We start from the raw sequence: 19,177 nt of genomic DNA, 5'->3' as shown, positions 1-19,177 counted from the left end.
TTTTTGCACAAGAACCTTTAAGAACACTCGCTCTACTTTCTGTTAATATGGACCCGAGTCTTGAAAAATATTTGATGTCTGTTTCATAGGAGCACATTTTTATTTTAAAGTCCCGTTTTGTTTGAAAGTGTCCGAGTACCGATCTCGCCGACCCTTCCACCGCCGACTGGTTGAGCGCATTCCTGTATTGTTATTTAGTATTGTCGCGTTAAAAGTGTCTCATTTTCCTCGTCAACGGAGTTTCGCAATGTATTTTAGATGGCTTCACGTGTGCTTATTTGTCTCTGTAACTGCATGACTTGGTATACATTTAGGTGGACTTCTCGTATTCATAGTCATTCAATATTACACTTTGTCTCGCGAAAAGGAGACTTTAGTTTTTTTATAATGTAATTTATTGGAATTCAAAAGGCACGTCAAGGAGTGTTTCTAATGTGTGCTTATATTTAACGGTAAGCATTTATTGCCTATTGAGTCGTAATGTAAATATATGTGTGACAATAAAGAATGATGCTGACTTTCAAGTCCACTGTAATAAATATGCGCAGTAGTGCCATTCTGCGTAAACTCAGCTTGATACTAGCGAAAATGAAACAGGCCTGAGCGGGCCTGTCTAAGTTAAAGTGTCGGGTCGGGTCGGGTCGGGCCGGGCCGGCTGTCGGTAATCGACAGCGGGCCGCGGGCGGGCCCGGGCCAAAGTAACAGCGGGCTAGGCCGGGCCGGGCTCTTAAACATCGGCCCGTGCAGACCCCAAAAGAACAACACATTGGCTATGTTGAACTTTTCCCCTTGGGAAGGCTTCCAGAAACGTGCAAACAATCGTCTTCTAGCCTGTCCCTTGCCCCCCAAAAAAAAGTAGGAAAGAAAGAAAATTCCAAAAGCCCAAGCCGCGAACAAATTTGAGCGAAGAGAAGCGATTCAGAAGGAAAGAAAGCTAAAAAAAACACTGCACACACGCACAGAAAAAAATCTTTTCATCCCAAAGCGGTTGCCCATGAAGAGAAGCAATTAAAAAAATAAGCCAAAAAACAAAACCTGCACGCATGAAAAAGAAAAAATAAATTCTAGCGCGTTGTTACAAGGTGGAAGCAAAGGGATGAGAAAGAAAGAGAAGCTCTCGCCTTACAACGAACGCATCGTGGAAGTTCGTTGTAAATGGTTTTTGCTATATCGATTGTAGCGTTTCCTGCTGTTCGTTATGAGTGGGTTTGACTGTCACTTTCACTTCAGTGAAAGTGACTTTGTGTTATTGTTGGTTCCAATCTGCTCTGTGAGTGCTGGTCTCTTATTAGTTCCAAGTCGATTCCTTTTTGAATTTTGTAATGAAATGAAATGAATTTTGTAAACCAATAAACAAACATTTTCTCAAAATAACTGCCAGAAAGAAGCAGTGGCTGGCTTCCCAAGTCGTTTCAATTAAATCCCTGCTTATTCATCCAGTCGACGCAAAATGTGTGAGACCCCCTCGCGATCGAAGTCTTAAATATGGCGAGTCAGTGACACCAAAAAATCAGTATACACCTGCTATGAATTACTACCGTTTGTATGTTTAATTTTTCAGGCTCAAATGCGCTTAACAGGTAATGCACTTCTCAGCGAGCAATTTTAAATTTGTACACAATTCTTAGTAAGACTTGGACAGAATAAATTAATCAAACGCCTGATTCTGCCGGGCCATGTCCAACAATTTAACAATTTATTAAAATCTCCGCTTTTCTTTAGAGCAGAAGTCACGATGTGACAAACTTCTTTGCCCCATACTCGATTCTGGGGAAGCTAAGCGTCATGTTGCTGACGAGCATTTATTTGCTCGTCAGCAACTGTTGAGTCACACTTGGATAGAAGTGTCGGTATCAACAAGCTCAATGTAGCTAAAACAAGTGTGCGGCACTTTGCAACACAACTGTGTGCACGTACACTGCTAAGAAGACAGCACATTATTTACTCTGGTGAATGCAAAACCTTTTCTACAGAAGCCTCCAGAGATCCGAAAAAACAAGAATCAGAGGGGCTGTGAATAGCCCTGATGCACACCGCTCAAGCTGTATGTGAAGCTCCAGGCTTGTCTTTGAACATTTAAGTTTTTTTAATATAAAAAGCAACTTTGAGGCACTGTTATTCATTAGGAAGATCACTCACGAAAACGCCCTACATGTTTTTTTAATAAATAAACCGTTTTTAATCGGCATAGATGCAAACTGGCATAGCCACTCCGTGCTTTGACATAGCGTATCGTCTACTTGCATTCTACCAGCTCCGTCACAGGAGGGTGCCTGCGAGGTGGCGCCACTAAAACATCTTGTCGCCAATGCAAAGCATACCCACACGGTTGACAAAAGACTGGCATAGAAAAATTACACAAAACAGCAAATTGTAATGTCACTCACTCCTACCACAAAAACTGCTCCCAGCACTGTGCTCACCTCATGACAGAGTGAAAACTTTCTTCGTCTATCCCACCGTTGGGGTTTGACAGGTGACTGATGATGTCGGGCAGTATGTTGTACAAGGCATTCCCCTGCAATAGAAACACACCAGTCAACATTGCTACGTCATGCACCGGAACACGGCGGCTTTCCTTCGGTGGCAGGGTGAAGCATGAAGAGAGTTGCACATCTTTCAGGATTCAATTGTTTACGCTTAAACTTCAATCAACGGATTGCAATCTTTTGTCCTTATGATTCTGGGCACTTCCTCTCCACTTGTCCCTCTTTTGACCCAGGAAAGTTTAAAAATTCATTCTAAAACAAAGTTGCCTCGATCATTCTGATAAACCAGTAAAGCACAGAATCTGTTCTGCGTGCATCACGTGTGTGTTATGATACAGTAATCTCTCGTTATAAAAAAAAATTCCTTTATTATTGCTTTTATCAAAGTTCAATGTGGTCCCGACCGAAATGCACGCATCTTTAACCGGATTATTCGCAGCGTATCGGCGGCCGACCACGCATTACGAAGGCCGTGGCGCCAAAAGCATGCAAGCCTACACAGAGGCGCATGAGAGATTCTTGTGTTCCCTCCCCCATCTTCACCGAGGCAAACGGCAAACTGGAAAAATGGAGTAAACGTGCGACGGAGAACAGAGCGCCAGCTAGCAGAGCGCCGCTTTTGATGCCGATGCGCCGACGCAGAGATGCGGGCAGGGCGCAGCGTCAACATTTTGACGCTACTTACAGCGGCCGCGGCCGACACTGCCCGACTCCTGTTAGAATTGGGTCAAGGGAGCAGTGAAGCTTGGAGGAGATCATCCCTTCGAGAGCCCCCCACGCGCGCGCCTGCGGCGTACTACACGCACACATGCGTTGTATGGGAGATTGGGAGTGTATACCAATGTCGCTTCAGGTTGAGAAAACTGGCCGGGCCAAGTCTGAAATTGCCAAACAATTCGACATTCCGGCATCGGCTGTTCAACACTGTCCAACATTTTGCAGAACAAGCAAGGCATATTGGACGGGTTAGAGAAGTTTCTCATGCACGAGAAAGCGCACCCGTGACCGCTTACTTTATTGCCCGCTAGTCCGATTGCGGGATAGTCGAAATCGCCCCGTGCACCGACGAGAAGTACCATACGTCTTAGATAAGGATCACGACCACCCGTCGCACCGCACTGCGAGAGTAGCCACGGAGACCCCTACCGCGTGAGACGAATTCTGCTACGACGCTCCCGACAGTGCACACGCTGTGCAGCGCTCGACTGAGCTCAAACCCCCCCTCGTCATCGTTGCAAAACTTTCGTCCGAAAAGCGGGCAACTGTAATGCGGTTCACTACAAAAAAATAAAGGTAGGTCACAAAGGAAATACTTTGCATTGTTTTCTTTGACCATTCAATATTTCGACTTTCAGATTCTTCCAACATTTTTGTTCGAATTACCTCACGAGATCCAAATTAACGAGGCTTTGCCGCATCAACCGAGAAAGTATCAACCAGGTTCTACTGTAGCGGCTTAACCCCTTAATCGTTTTGGACGAGCCTAGCTTATCCACCTAGAGTCGTCCCCAAACCGTTTAGGACGAGCTCATCCGCGTACGATACCTCGCTCCTTGGCTGCTTTGGACGACCCAGGCTCATTCAAAGCCTAGTTTCCAGCACAGCTCAGACATGGCAGCGCGTTTGTTTTATTGTACAAGTTTTTTGGGATGGCGACCGATTGTTGGAGACAGATGGTGCGGCCCGGGCTACACGTTCAATACAAAGAACAGTTTAGGATCAAAAATTACAACAAAAAAAAACTTTCAGCCTTTCCACTTTGGTGAAGAATGAAGACCAGCGAAGCTGTACTATGGTGGGACGATTTCAAGGACGACTTCTTGGACGACCTCAAGGACGACGCCTAGAGGACGTCTAGGACGACCTCAAGGACGACTTCTAGGACGACCTCAGGGACGACTTCTAGGACGACCTCAAGGATGACTTCTAGGACGACCTTGAGGACAACCTGTCGGGCAACCTCAAGGGCAACGTCTAGGACGACCTCAAGGACGACTTCTAGGACGACCTCCAGGACGACTTCTACGATAACGTCTACTCTGGTGAAAACCAGCCTGTCCACTCTGGCAAAAACCAGAGTGCAAAGGTTGGAAAGGTTGTTGCCATCTATGAGTGACGGCGGCAACCAGACAACAGGCAAGCCAGTTGTCTGGTTGCCACCATCGCTTATAGATGGCGGTAGCTGTCAAGAGTTTTGTGTCGACGTTTATATGGTGACGGACACGAAACTAGGGAAACTAGCCCTTAACAGCTCTGCTGCAAAAAACGGTTACTCCGGCGATTTTTTTAGCAACCCCAACTAACTATATTTTCGAAATCGCCATCTTTTACTCTTTCCGGTATTCTATTTAGTATCGCAAAATTCAAAATAGTTATTGTGAAATCGGCAAATGAAAATGAGGGCAAAACGAAGATTCGAATATACCCGCGCTTTTCATTCCCGTGACGTCACGGCTTGCGGTTTGAGCAGGCTGTCTAAAAATGAACTATGCCGAGCATTTGTGCCGTGCAGCTGCGCGGGAGCTGGAGCGACTTTCCAGAGCCTTCATTTGACACCATAAAACTGTTTGTAACCAGTTGGAAACAAAGTCTACAGCCCCAAGAGTGAAGCCCTGCCTACCCATGACGTCACTTTTTCAATGTTGCCACTAGAGCTTTTCACTTTGAAAAACACGGTAAGGACCAAAATTGTAAATTCTGTAACTTCGCGAAAAAAAGTTATTTTGTCCAAATATTTGGGTTACTAGTTCAGCTATGTTTGTTGGTGTTTTTAGCGAGTTTTTAGGCAAATCGGGGACTATGAAAAAAACGGCGGAGTACCCCTTTAAGCCCACTCACACACTCACGACTGCTTACGACCATGTGCCTTAAAGGGATACTACAACGAAATTTCGGCGCTCATTTTTTGGTCTATATGTGTTCAAAAGAGCAGTATCACATGGAACATACCAATATCTTGTTAAGAAAGTCTCGAAAAGGAATATTAAAACGAATTAAACGATTAGCAAAGAGCACCTGGTGGATGTCGCTAACGCCTCGTTTGTAATGCTCGTCTAGGAACCTTGACAGCTAGTGACGGAGGTTGTCTCGTCTCCGGCCACGACGAGAGAAGGGGGAAGGAGGAACTCCCCTCTTCCCGAGAATCCCTTTTGTGTGCCGCAGAAGTCGCTATTGTCCCCCTAGAAGATTATAGAAGATAAACCTGTCACTCAAAATTCGTACAAAAGCAGCCGCTTCGGTGGCTGGAACGACTAGGCCATCCTCGCCACGTCAGCCTCGCCGTAGCTTTGCTCGTCTTGAGACGACCTACGTTACGATTGCGTTGGATGTCACGTGCTCTAAGCTGGGCCTTCTCCGAGCGCTTGCCAGAGTGGGCCGTTTATAACGAAAAATACAGCCACCAGGATCAAAATACAAACGTGCGATTGTCATTTACGGATAGTGTGGATCATATTCAACCTATTTTTGAACACGACGGGAATATTTCAAATTTCGTTGAAGTATCCCTTTAAAACCTCTTACGACAGGATAAATCACTGGCGCCATCTATAGGGTAGCCATGGAACACTCGCAGTTTCCATATACAGTGTAGACCGCATATAACGTTTGTCGCGGGAGTCGCGAAAATCCGCACTGTAAGCGGTACCGCGCTATAACCAAAACATCAATTTTTCAGGCCAAAATGCATGCCATCAGACAACTTACATTTGGAAAAGAATTTATTTTATGTTAGATGAAAAATAAAGCTTAGTTTGAGGAAAGTCTTTATTTCACCAGACTAGTACACTCCTCTCTCAAGTGTGTCACACATTTTGAAAGAAATTAGCGACTTTTGCCTGGCGCAGCCTTTTAACAGCGTCGCGGGTTGCGGACGGACGTTGCGAGCGTTGAGGATTGCTAACCCTAATCACTTTTCTCCGGCGATGAAAACGCGTGAAAATTGACATCCTTTATACGGTATGCGCCAGTAATACCTTCAACTTTAGCACAGGCGTGAAATGTTCCAAATAAGAAATCCAAGCGATGTTCGAAAACACAAATGCTTAGAAAGCACCACTGCAGTCGAAGTAAACAAACACGACGACACGGGCGTTTCTGCAGTCTTGAGCGTGCCGTCACAACATCGCCGCACAAGTAGGTGGATCTTCCCTTCTAGTACACACAACGAAAATTCACAGTCAAGGATAGCGCTTTTACGCGGAACGATGAGCTTCTACCACGCCGTCTACATCGACTATCAAAACCGACGCCATGTTTGCGGATAGAAGCAGCCGGCCGGCCGGCCCGCGACCGGCATGCAACGCGCGCGAACACTTCTCTTCGACCTGCGATTGGTCTGTCGTTGCGGTTGTTTCCAACGCAGCGAAGGGACGCACGCACGTGAACGACACGTGCGTGCATCCCTCCGTCGCTATGGCAACTGAAGCCTGTCTTCGCTTCTCCCCGCTTCTTCAAGCAACCTCCTTGCCCCGCGAGTGCCGCTTGCGGCTCACGCCGTTATCTAGTGTCACACAGGGAAGCGTGCTCTCTGCGTCGGTCAGTCGGCGCGGTCGCCGGGTTGTTCCAAAAACCGCACTATAACCGATATTTCCCTTCGCGCGCCTGCATTTTAAGCGGGATGTAATTACATGGAGTTCTATGGGAGGCGAACCGGTGGTTTAAAAAAGCCATGTTATACCCGGTCCTGCACTATAAGCGGTTACGTTGTAAGTGGTCTCTACTGTATTACCCATTTTATACGCGAACCATTCTTTTTTTCTTCGCTCGAAAAACTTTCAACAATGCTATAAACGACCATTTCTCGCGAATAGAACCTATGTTTGATCTCGCAAATGCAACAAAATTTTCGCTCTAGCAAAACGCAGTTCCGGGGTCACCTTGTAGACGGCGTCAGTGTGCTCCCATCGTAAGAGGTCGCGATAACTCGGTTCTAATCGAACGCGAGTGTGCGAACGGGTCTTTAGACCTACTACAAGGCGAAGGTATTTCGAGATGGGTGGGTGTGCCTCGCCTTCTTGCCGAGCTCGCCAAAGAACTCCCTGGAGACCCGGGCGACTTGGGGGTCGGCGTCTATGACCAGCACGGCCAGCTCGCTGATCTGGTTCTTCACCTTGACCAGGTCATTGAGGATGAGGAAGCTGAGCACCTTCAGCGTGCACAGCCTCACCTCCTGCGAGGGGTCGTGCAGCCTGCACAGCAAACACCAAGAAATAGCCACTCTCGTCATTCACTTGACTAGAGTCGCCGATTAAGCCTATACTCTGTCACTAGTTGCGTGCAGTACGGGCGAAGGCAACGCCAGGCGAGGGGAGAAAGGGCAAGCACTAGGGAAGCGGGGGATGGGGAGAGAAACCTCCCCTCTTTAACTTTCAACTTCCCTCTAATGTTGATATGGCAATAAAATTGAGAACTATAGTTACAAATTGATTTATTAAGGTGGCAATTTGGGCCAGCTTGTTCATAATCATAGACAAGTGCCAAAAAAAGAAACGGGGACAAGTTGACGTAAACACTGGCGCGTATGACAAATACTAACCAGTGTTTACACCAACTTCTTGTCCCCATCTTTTTTCGGCGCTTGTCTACGATGAATTATTAAGAACTGGTACAATGAGACTGAGGCTCATAGCGAACACAGGGCCCCAGAACCAAAATACCATGGAGGCCGCCATTTTTAAAAATGGAACAACAAAACCGAAAGATAAAAAGTGGTTAGTTGCCCCATCCGTGGTGAGAGGGCACTTTTACGAGTTTAAATTATTATTTGAGAAACTTTCGCTCTTTTTAGGTTGTTTCATCGTTAATATAATTTAGATTGTTTGAATAATATATCATTAGTTTAGCGTTACAATGCACTTTTATTGGCACAAGGTCCTTGATCACGTGGTTTGCGATTACCACAGGCTTATACTACAGTGGGCAAACTGTATATGATAAGCTGTGATTGTGATTTTAATGATGATGATAGCTGCTTTGAACGCCATATTGCTTCGAAACCGAAACTGCGTCAAACTGCGTTAGATCGCGCCTCATCAAAGCTGAATTGTTGGGACCCGCGTATAACAGGAACTGTAAATTTTATATAGAAAATTTGAAAGAAAAACCTCGTATTATATGCGGGTTTTTATGGGTAAGCGTAACCACCATCAATTCTCGTTTTGTCTCCCCTTAATTTTTTTACTAGTAGCAGGCTGAAATGTTTTATTATCTTTTTGTCGCCTGGCCATACCGGATATGCCTACCAGGCGGCTGGGGATGAGAGTACAGACAAAGTCTATTCGCGACTTGGACACAAATATCATGAATGAGGAGAAGGAGAGGCAGGCCCCACACTCACAGTGCATAGATCTTGCCGGTCCATTCAGCCAGCAGGTTGGGGAAGCGGACAATCAAATCTCCCATGGCAAACACCAGGTTGGAGCGGATCACCGGCTCCGACGACTTGTCCAGGATGGTGAACAGCAGCGGGAGGTGCTCGTCACAAAACCCCTCACTGCGGCGTTGAGAAGCAAGGCCCGCTCTCATTCTTTGCACTTCGCGCATACAGTCAGATCTCGTTATTGCAAACGTCATTATAACAAATTTTTAGGGTTCACAAACATTTTAAAAATTGCCTTCTAAATACCTATTAGTTTCAAGGTAAAAATATTTCAGTACTACAAATTTAAAAATACAGAATATTTCAGAATAACGCACATAATTTAAATGCTCTTGTATGCGAACAACGCCTCAGTTTTACAAATTTATATTGAAAAGAAAAAAGAAACTGACAAAAGCAAGAGACATTTTAAGTGATGACGTCACCATATGGCACTCTGCTCCAGACAAGCCGTTGCTAGGGCCGTTGTTATGGACAAAGACATTGGGGCTCGACGTGAGCTTTGAAACTGTGATACAAAAGTAAATAATGTTTTTTTAAGCATTGTGTCTTCTCAATATCTAATCATGAAGACTTTTTCTATCGTCTCAGTACCATAAAGCAATGACGAAAGTCCGTAATGAAGTCTCATAATCGGTTTTGCCTTGCTAGCAGACGACACTATGGCTTCGCGGGTTCAGTGTTTTTTTCTGAGGAAGCAGCTTTGATCAACCATCATCATCATCATCGAAGACCGACCCGGGAAACAAATGTGCAATTAGCCACCTAACATCGCATTCCTCTTCTTCACGCGGGCTGTTCCGCATCAGCAAGTTGCACATATTCCTTGGAAGGTGTGACAATGCGAGCGGGCTGTCCACAAGAAGGTGGACGACATTAAATTGTTCGTCCTGCAGCGTTTGTGCTGCACCAACCAGAAGATCTCGGATTTCTTTCATTAACCGTGCCATGTTCAACCGCGTGAGTGGTGCCAGTTTCACCGTAAATGTCAGGTCGTTCTTCCTGTAGTATTTGTGCTCAGCCATTTCTTTCAAAGTGTAGTCTTCAATCACGTGTAGCGTTTTCTTTATTATTATTTTTTTTATAAAATTGAGTGTTTCGATTTTACTATACATGCTTTGCACCGATGTCACATCATCCATTCTGCACCACCACTAGATAGAAAGACGGATAAGCTGCTTTTGTGAAAATCTTGAGCGACCGGTTAATTTTCGATAATCTTCTAGAGGGAGAATAGCGACGTCTGGGACACACGAAAGAGAGTTCTGGTGAGAGGGGAGTTCCTCCTTCCCCTCTTCCCTGGTGGTGGCCGGAGAGCTGACAGAATGACGTCAGGTGCAATGCATGTATTGCGAAGGTACATTATTTTTGCTCAGATTTAATTACAATTTATGAGTTGTTCACTATAACGACATTTCAGAATAACGAAAAATATTTGTGAGTCCGATGAAATTCGTTACATTGAGAATTTACTGTAGTTTGTATGCTGCAAGGAACATTTCCTACAAGACCTAGTTGCCAGAGAAGAAAAAGCCATTGTTTCTGGCATCTGAAATGTGTACATTTTGACAAATAATAAGAAACAAGCAACACGGGGCGCACGCGCTTACTCGTATGGCAAATACCAACTAGCCCAGTTGGTATACGAATGTATAATGAATACCAATTTTTCCAGTTCATCACCTTATTACATTTTGACGAAATTAGGAATAACCAATCAGATGCACATACCAACACATCATAATTCACCATGTACAGTCGAAGCTCGTTATTTCAACTCCCGTTATTTCGATCATCGCGTCAATTCGATCCTTCCATTTAGCACCGTCAGAAATGTACAGGCTTCAATAGGCAGAAAACCCCGGCATTTCGATCTGATAAATATCCCCAACCCGATAATTCGTCCCGGGAGCCAGCATCTTCGTAACCGGGAAATATTTTTAAGCTAACACTACAAGTTTAAAGGTTAAAACGGCACCTCAGAACACAACACGCGTCCCTACCCATATTGGCAAACAGCCGTTGCAGCGAGCCTGCGCCTGATTGCGACACCTCCACAGACGCGCGATGCCCGTCGGCGCCCCCGGCGCCTCGAGCCGGGGCGCGCTCTGTGAAAGAGCGCCCGCGCAGACAGGCGCCCTTTCGCCGGCGCCTCGCGCCGGAGAAAGGGCCAATTTGATTAGTCGAGATAAGACCCAGTCAGAGCGTATCGGCCCGATCACGTGGGGAGGCGCGCGGAAGGAGACGGGAGCAACGAGAGGGAAATGAGTGAGCGATGAAGCGAGAAAGAACATCGGGAGGATGGAGAAGGAGACTGGAGAAAAATGAGCGAGCGATGAAGAGGGACCGTGCTGTCACGCGGTTTCTGTTCTTTGAAGTGCGCTGCGTTTAACGCTCATACCGGAAAATGTCGAAAGAAAAGCAAGGAAAGTACTTTTCGAATGATTTAAAAACAAAAGTTCACATACTCAACGAAGTTAGGGAGGGAAAATTGTCCAGAAAAGAAATTGCCAAAAAGTATGACCTCAAGAAAAGCACGCTTGCTACCTACATTAGGAATGAAGCAGCAATCGTGAAAGCTTTTGAAGAAGAGGAATTTGTATCGGCGTTTTTTTTAAAATAAAACTCCGTCGTCATGGTTAGCTTTTCGCCGCTTCTCGTGACGTACGTCGTTACTCGTTTTTGATCGATATTCGATCATTCGACTCTTCGATAATTCAATCTATTTTCGAGGAACCGTCAGAGTCGCATTAACGAGCTTCGACTGTACATAAAACAAATTGGTAGCACTCTGCAATGAGCCAAACATTTTTTTTACTATGGTCCTCGTGGCAAAAAGGAGTATACCTAGACTTAAATATGTTTCCATTAACATCATTGTTTCACACATCATCATCCTTGTCAGACTAGGAAATTTGATGCACAAGAAAAAGACCCATAATAAGGTGGATAACTGGGCCAGTTGGTTGACGTTATACATGATGGGGAAAACAGCTCAGAAAACACTGACTACGAAGAGGAACACACACGACATTGTCGTGTCGTGTGTGTTCCTCTTCGTAGTCCGTGTTTTCTGAGCTGTTTTCCCCATCATGTATAAAGACCCATCTACAATGCAGCCCAGTTAGAACAAACTGTAGTTCTGTAATTCGTATCGCAGGCCTCCACACAGTGAGCCTCACTCACAACCTGATGGTTTCCCTGTACGTGTTTGTTATGTTTTATATGTATCGATGGCTACCAAGAATCAAAATGCGTTCCAAGTGGTACATCACAACACAGACAAAAAAGAAACACACCACACATACACACACTAACATTATAGACCTTTTCATTTCAGTAGTTGCCTGACCGGCGGGTAGAGGGCGCTGGCGCATTCGCCGCCATTAAGTTGCTTCAATTTGGTCGGTTTCGGTTTCAACGTGCAAGCGATTGTGATGCTGTTTCATGCCACTTTCGATTAATTTTGCGATAAGAATTTCTTTCTGGTAGCACACAGCGAATGAAACAATAGTATTGAGCCACCTGGCAAACCACAGAGTGGTTTCGAGCCTAAATTGCGATCCTTTTTTTACGAACACTATATGCGTCTGATTCCGTCCATCGTTAATTTCGGCCAGGTTCGGCGGTGAAACAACTGCGCTGATGCACAGGGAGGAGCACCCTTGTCCACGGCCGTACCCACGGACACTAATTTTAAGAAGAAAAAAAAAAAGTAAAGAGCAGGACAAACTCCACCTGCAGCGTGCGCTCGTTGCCTGCCGCTGTGCTTAGGCTGTGCGTGCACCGAGCGATACGCAAGGTAGATAGCTCGCGCTCAAGTCAGATATTGAACTGATCATCTTATATTGCAACAGACTATATTGCATGAGTGCTTAGTGAAAAAGCAGGTCGACAACATGATTAACAATCTGCTGAATCACCAAGAACAGATGAACTGACAAGTTTACTGTTCGATGTTTGGTTTCCGTACACCAACCTTTTCTAACTTCGAGACTCGAAACGTCTTTTATAATGACTAGAAAAGTTTCATATAATCACGTAGACAAGGACCTGTGTAGAAAGCTGTTCACTGATTTGAAGCGATGCGCTTTGCACATTTTGACGTCGCTAGCTACTGAAAGTAAATCCCTCTTCGCCGTCGACAACCGGCTGCACTCGGGTGATTTTTATGCAGAAGGATTCTTTTCGGCGCCGCATTTTGTGAATCATAGGCACTATCAAGCTGTCTGTGACAGTTTCTTACGCGGGAAGTTCAAATATTTGTGTTGAAATAAATTAATTGAAACTGCATGGTTCTATTAAAAAATGACTCAAGCAACTGAAACACTATGGACATGGGACCAAGCACGATATACAATTCCGTGGAATTCCTAAGCAAACCGATGAAGCGAATGCTGATATCACACACGCGATTAAGAACGTAAAACAGATATAGGTGTGATATTGCAAACAAACAAGTTGCCTAATGTTAAGGTACCATTGTTCCTAGCATAAAAAATAATTCAAACTAAATGTTTGTTCCCGCGAGTCTTGTCCACAAGTTCCGTGGTATAATCAAAATAAACTGTTTTCGATCTGTTGTAACTACAAAACACCATGTTTTCAAGAAAAACACATGGCTAATTACGCTGAGTGTTTTTCTTTCCTTCCTTGACACCAATGCGCACTCATATATATAAGAACATTGTGTTTCCTATTGCAAATGTTCCGCCCTTATTAGTAATCAAACCTCAGTTCTCATAAGTTATTGGTTTTTGAACCCTCGATATTCAATGTGCGCAAGTGCTAACGCTGATTCCTGTTCCTCTAAAACCTTTTCACACGTATCCCGCACGCCGACGGTAAAAAAAAATATTCAAAACATGTTACAAAATCAACTACAGAAGTTGCGCGCATAATGATGTAATGCAATTGCATGGCAAATATAAGCATCGGAAGGCAATTTACGGAGTAAGGCAACTTGCAAGAGACGCGGTGAAACGCGACGAAAAACACGAATTCAACGCATACGCCAAGGCGCGGACGGGAGAGCGGAGCAACAAGTTGAAGCAACCTAATGGTGGCCGCATCACGTGATTCCAAGATGGCAGCGCCCATGCGGCGGAGGGTGAAAAGGTCTATCGCCGACCGTTTTTCCGGACTCCGATAATTCGGACTTGTTCAATATTTCGGACCTTAAGGAAGAACCGTGCCTTACCCCTTAGAAATAGTGCATATTCACGACCAATGTTTCGGACAGCTTGAAGTCCGAAAGTTCGATTATTCGGACAAAATGGTCGCAAGCGATCAGCGGGAAACACCACCGAAAAGCGGCCATTTTTAATTCTATGTTGGCTGCAAACGGACTGGCTTGGTTTGGCAGCGCTACTTGAGTACTCCCGAGTCCTACCGCTAGGTGACGGTATGCTAGCCCATTTTTTCCATTTAGCTGCACGTCATCATCATTATGCTTTTGTTTCCTTCCATCCCTTCGCGCCTCCGCCCCACTTTCGCGTCGCCAGTCGCCATTTTGCACTTGTGGATTTACGCCTCTCATCTCGTTCGGACAACGCTGGCTTGGACGTCATGGTTTCATCTGTCCTTCTGCCGCCACGATGTATCGTTAAGAAGCGCAGGAAGTACTCGACCATAACGCTAGAGAAGAAGGCAGCGATTCTCAAGCTAACAGAAAGTTGCCGAACGGAAACAGAGGCATAACCTAAAACAAGGCACGCAGGCGTAACCTGAACCAAGGCACTATTTACGGATTTTTTAAGCCCACTTGGAGGCAATAAAGGCAAGTTTTTCAATCTGCTGATTTTTCGGACTGCTCTATTATTCGGACGTTCTTTCGGTCCCTGCGAAGTCCGAATAATCATTAAGCGACTGTAGACATAAAAACACAAAGTAAAAAAAAAAGAAAAAAAAAAAAAGGATCACATATTCTACGAGGTAAAATGAGACAAAGAACACGAGACACAAACAATAAGGAAGGCACAGGCACAGTGCTGTGCCCTCCAAGACCCCAAAAAAGATTGATGAAGCTTTTTTTTTAATTTTATGAAGTGGGGATGACTCGTGCATTAGAGCAGGCATAGATGTCGCTGGGGAATGACAAAGCAGGCATTATCAAGAAACATAGCAGATTTGCATGAAGGTGATGTGGTGGTAGAAATATGTTTATATGTTATTTTGTGACTTTCGTTTCTCTTTCCCTCCCTTGTGTTTTTTCTGGTTCACTAGAAGAAACCTTCAGTTGAAAAACGATGCTATGTCTTCCTTAGATTCCTAACGAGCGTGTTGGTAAGATGTACTAGATAACAGAAAGTATAAAACAGAGAAAGGACGAGAGGACTCGTCTGTGTTTTTTCCTCTCTGTTTTATACTTTCTGTTATCTAGTGTCTTACTTGTGTCTCGTTTTTTTTTTTTGCGCTGTTTCACCTTGAAGATGATCAACCAGCTCACCCAACTTTATGCCTTGTTCAATCACATACCCTACTATAGTTCTGACATTCCAAAGTTTTTAAGATAGCTTAAAGGCATAAGCATGTCAATTGAAGGTGATGAAACACCATTAAACGGGGCTTCTATTCGGGCGAGAGGGGAGGGCTAAGGGCGTCCTCCAACGAAAGACAGCTCCATCGACCTCAAAGAGGTCTCGTAAGTGAATTGCCCTGCACAGGACCACTTCCTGCACAAGTTTAGGTTCTGTCACTACAGTAAAACCTCGTTATAACAAAGTTGAAGGAGCGGTCATAATTGTTTTGTTATAACCATTAGTTTGTTATAGCCAATATCTATTTCTTCCCACTATAGCAAGCAAGGGGAATTATGATTACTTTGTTATATCCATTAGTTTGTTATATCCCATTTTGTTATAACGAGGTTTTACTGTATGTGACGAGCCTTACAAATCACCCTACTCTGCCCGATTCTACAGTTTGCTATAATGCCAAACGTTTTTCTCGCATGACACATAAAACAGCTGGAATGCAATCCCATGATGAGACCACATAACTGAAGAGGTAAACAGAAGAGGTGGGTCAAAAAACAGACCAACGGCTGGAGTTTCGAGGCGACTAGGCAAGAGACCCTTTCGTACTTGATGAGCATCAGCTTGGCCAACGAGAGGGACGCATTGATGCGCACGGGGAGGGAACCGTACACGGAGGGCTTGGAGGCCACTTCCACCACAATCTTGCTCATCATGCCCAGGATGCTGTCCTCTGCAAGGCAACAGTGGCACCAGCGGCATCCATTTAGGTACCATTCTCGAATTCGAGGGGAAAAAAAGATTTCTAACGAATTTCCTTAAAAAGATAAAGACAGAGAACCGCATACTGTAAAATCCCGAGAGATAGCCCACCTAACATCGAGAGCAAATCAGCTGAAAATATGGAGTGGGCTAACTTTTAATGTGCCATCAAGAAAATATTAAAACATTGCTATTTTTAGGTCGTGTCTCTTCCAAGCTTGTTATGGTGGCGAGGGGCAAAAATGCAGATACCTGTACTTTCCAGTCAACAATGTTTGTTTATATCCCGCCATAGTGATTTAGCCGCATTTACGCCGAGGCCATCGATGATCCCAACATTACTATTACTAGAAGTAGGCTATCTTTCGGTGTTTAAAAAAATAGCAAATTAAGCCAAAAATAGGTGTGGGCTATCTTTCGGGGGTAGGACATCTCTCGGGATTTTACGGTAGTAGTTGGCACTATAAAGATTAGCGCGAGCGATCAACAGCAGAAACGGTGAAATCACCGCCTGTGGCGCTGCTTTGTCGCATGCATGCAGAGAGAGAGAGGGCGGTCGGTCCGCTCCCATTTTTCAACCTCAAGGGTGCTTCGGCAGACAGTAATAATGAGCAACTATTTGTTTTTACCAGATCGACACCGTCATCTATGATTCTTGCCAGTTCGCAGGTTCAGATACCACCAGTGATGGCAAAATGGTGAATATACGAAAAATATATTGCGGTGATCTCTCGGGAGAGGGAGTGCTTATGGAATTTTACGGTAGGTAAAAGTGTGCTCAAAGGTTCAATATTCAAGTGAACAACAATTTCGAAAAATAGCTAAAATCCAGAGTAGTGGTAGGCTATGGAGCTAATTATTCTTGTGTTTTTGTTTTATTTTATGTAGTATTTTATGTTCGCGAATGAAATGCTCTCACAGCAAGCCCTAGGCTTGTTTATGAACCCAGTTGCACCAAAATGCATAAATCCCCAAAAATAATTTGTTGAGACAATGTTCTTTTACATAGAGGAATTCACGGTTCCGACTTGAAGCAGTCACTTTTAAGTGCCGTTTAGGCCTAGTGACCCAGAGGTGGATGCTTGCTGAAACAGTCCCTTGCCGTGGGTGCCTGCGCACCGACTGCCTGTGGGAGTGCTTAAATTTGTTCAGGTGCTAGGGGTCACTGCCACTCTTTTGACCCCACCCCTGCCCCCTTGCAAAAGAAAGACAAAAAAGAAAAGACCAAAAGAAGAGATCCACTGACCATGAAGAACGACGTGGTCCAAGATGTGGATGATCCGCTCCGCATCCGAGTCGTCGCTGGCAGGCCCAGAAATCTCATTGTCCGCACTGTCATTTTCTTGCTGCTCCAAAAAAAAAGAAAATAATGAGGAAAGAAATGGTGCATTAGGTCGAATATACACACCTTCCAGAGCTGCTCTGGACCTTAACTCTACCGTAAAGTACCGACCAAGCGCCCACTCAAAATTTAGAGATAACTGCAAGAAAGTGGGGGATGGGTGCATGTCAGGTCACAAATTTTATCTATATTTGTACTGCGGATATTTATTCATGTGTTACGACCTTTAGGGATGGGCGCTCAGTATGGGCGGATGCTCGGTATTTTACGGTAGTGCAAAGCCCAGGCAAGTCCTCAGTTTATTAAATACTAAGGAAACAAGGTGCTTGAAGTATTTAACTTTGAGATAAAGCTAGGGTGACAGGCGTACCGTTTTCGAGGCTCATTGCTGCCATCCCGTCATTTTTTTCTCTTAAAGCCTCATGTCGTGTTTTCATGGGAACATGCTTGCATAGTTGCGAAATGAGTGCTAAGCGAGTTGAAGAAATCTAAAAGAATACATAATACATAATATTTTAAAAATAAACATACAAGTATAAGAAACTTTCAGCCTTTCCACTCTAGTGAAGAAGGAAGACCAGAAATGCTTTACTATGGTGGGAATGAAGTAATGGCCGGCCGGCCGCAAGTCGGCAAGCCAGAGTGGAAAGGCTGGAGAGCTACTGCCATCTATGAGCGAAGGCAAGAACCAGACAACCGGCAAGCCGGTTGTCTGGTTCCTGCCTTCGCACATAGATGGCGATAACTGTCTAGAGTTTCGTGTCATCAATTGTTGGCTGAGAAACACGATACTGGGGAAACTAGCCCTTAACAGCTCCGCTGTAAAATTAAATGTTATCACCCATTGAGTAAATTTAGAGCTCTTTCTGGGGTTCCATCTGTCAATACGTTCTGTTCGCACAAATGTTTATTTTGGGCACTTTTTCTATGCTATTATATTTGGCACGCTTAGGTTTCGTTTAAAAATGAAGAAAGCTGCCCATATACTCAACTAAACAAGGAACTGCACTAGAGATTTCGCAACTTTTTGCGAACCTGCGGTTCGAAGGTCAAACCAGGAGGTCCGAAAGGTTCGCAAAGTTTTGAAACGTAGAACTTGTTACATAAGGGATTTAACGATTTTCAAACTTCTGAATTTTTTGTGTTGAGAAATTCAACTGTTTTCGAACTTCCCATTTATGAAATTCAACATTTTAGAACTTATTACGCTAAGAAATTGTATGATTTACAAACTTTAATATTTGCCGAGTTCGAAAGGTCGACGAACTTCTGAACAAAAATTCGACAAAGTTCGAACCCAGTTCACCTTACAGAGATGTGATTCGTCGAAGCAATTTTGGAGCACATTTCAGAGCAGCCAAAATAGTGTTTGGGAGCAGCAAATGTGGCCTTTGCAGCAACTAAAAGTGTTTTGGAGCAGCAAAAGTGGCTTTTGGAGCAGTCAAGACAGTGTTTCGGAGCAGCAAAAATGGCTTTTGGAGCAGATATTCTTATAAAAATAAAAATTTGTTTTAAGTGCTGTACAAACGAAAAACACTTTGTGTTGTGTTGTGTTGTGTTGTGTTCTGATGTGACGTGTCGTGACTGAACTCGCTGCTTGTGTCTTTACTGCTGAGACATCCCACCAGTGTACAGTGCTGTAGGCATAGAAGAGCAATTCCGAAAAACCACTTGCCACCGTTTTGCTGGTTCCCGAAGTGCCAGATTTTCGTCAAAAGTAAGCAAACAA

At 44.5% G+C, this 19,177-nt stretch overlaps 1 protein-coding gene across 1 annotated transcript in view; it reads right to left on the bottom strand.

Moving 5' to 3' along the window:
* LOC8034613 (condensin complex subunit 1) overlaps positions 1–19,177 on the bottom strand; it is a 182,994-nt gene that overhangs the window by 48,941 nt on the left and 114,876 nt on the right. Inside the window, exons 24-28 of the mRNA XM_042290992.1 lie at positions 17,353–17,452; positions 15,954–16,077; positions 8,827–8,982; positions 7,501–7,678; positions 2,424–2,518 (exon numbers count right to left, since the gene is read on the bottom strand). Of these exons, the coding sequence (XP_042146926.1) occupies positions 2,424–2,518; positions 7,501–7,678; positions 8,827–8,982; positions 15,954–16,077; positions 17,353–17,452 (653 nt within the window). The remainder of the gene's footprint in view (positions 1–2,423; positions 2,519–7,500; positions 7,679–8,826; positions 8,983–15,953; positions 16,078–17,352; positions 17,453–19,177) is intronic.

The sequence above is a fragment of the Ixodes scapularis genome, unplaced genomic scaffold, assembly GCF_016920785.2.
Source record: "Ixodes scapularis isolate PalLabHiFi unplaced genomic scaffold, ASM1692078v2 PGA_scaffold1__304_contigs__length_218370807, whole genome shotgun sequence".
NCBI lineage: Eukaryota > Metazoa > Arthropoda > Arachnida > Ixodida > Ixodidae > Ixodes > Ixodes scapularis.
Note: the sequence above shows the minus strand (reverse complement) of the source record. Positions and strands in the feature narration are given on the sequence as shown.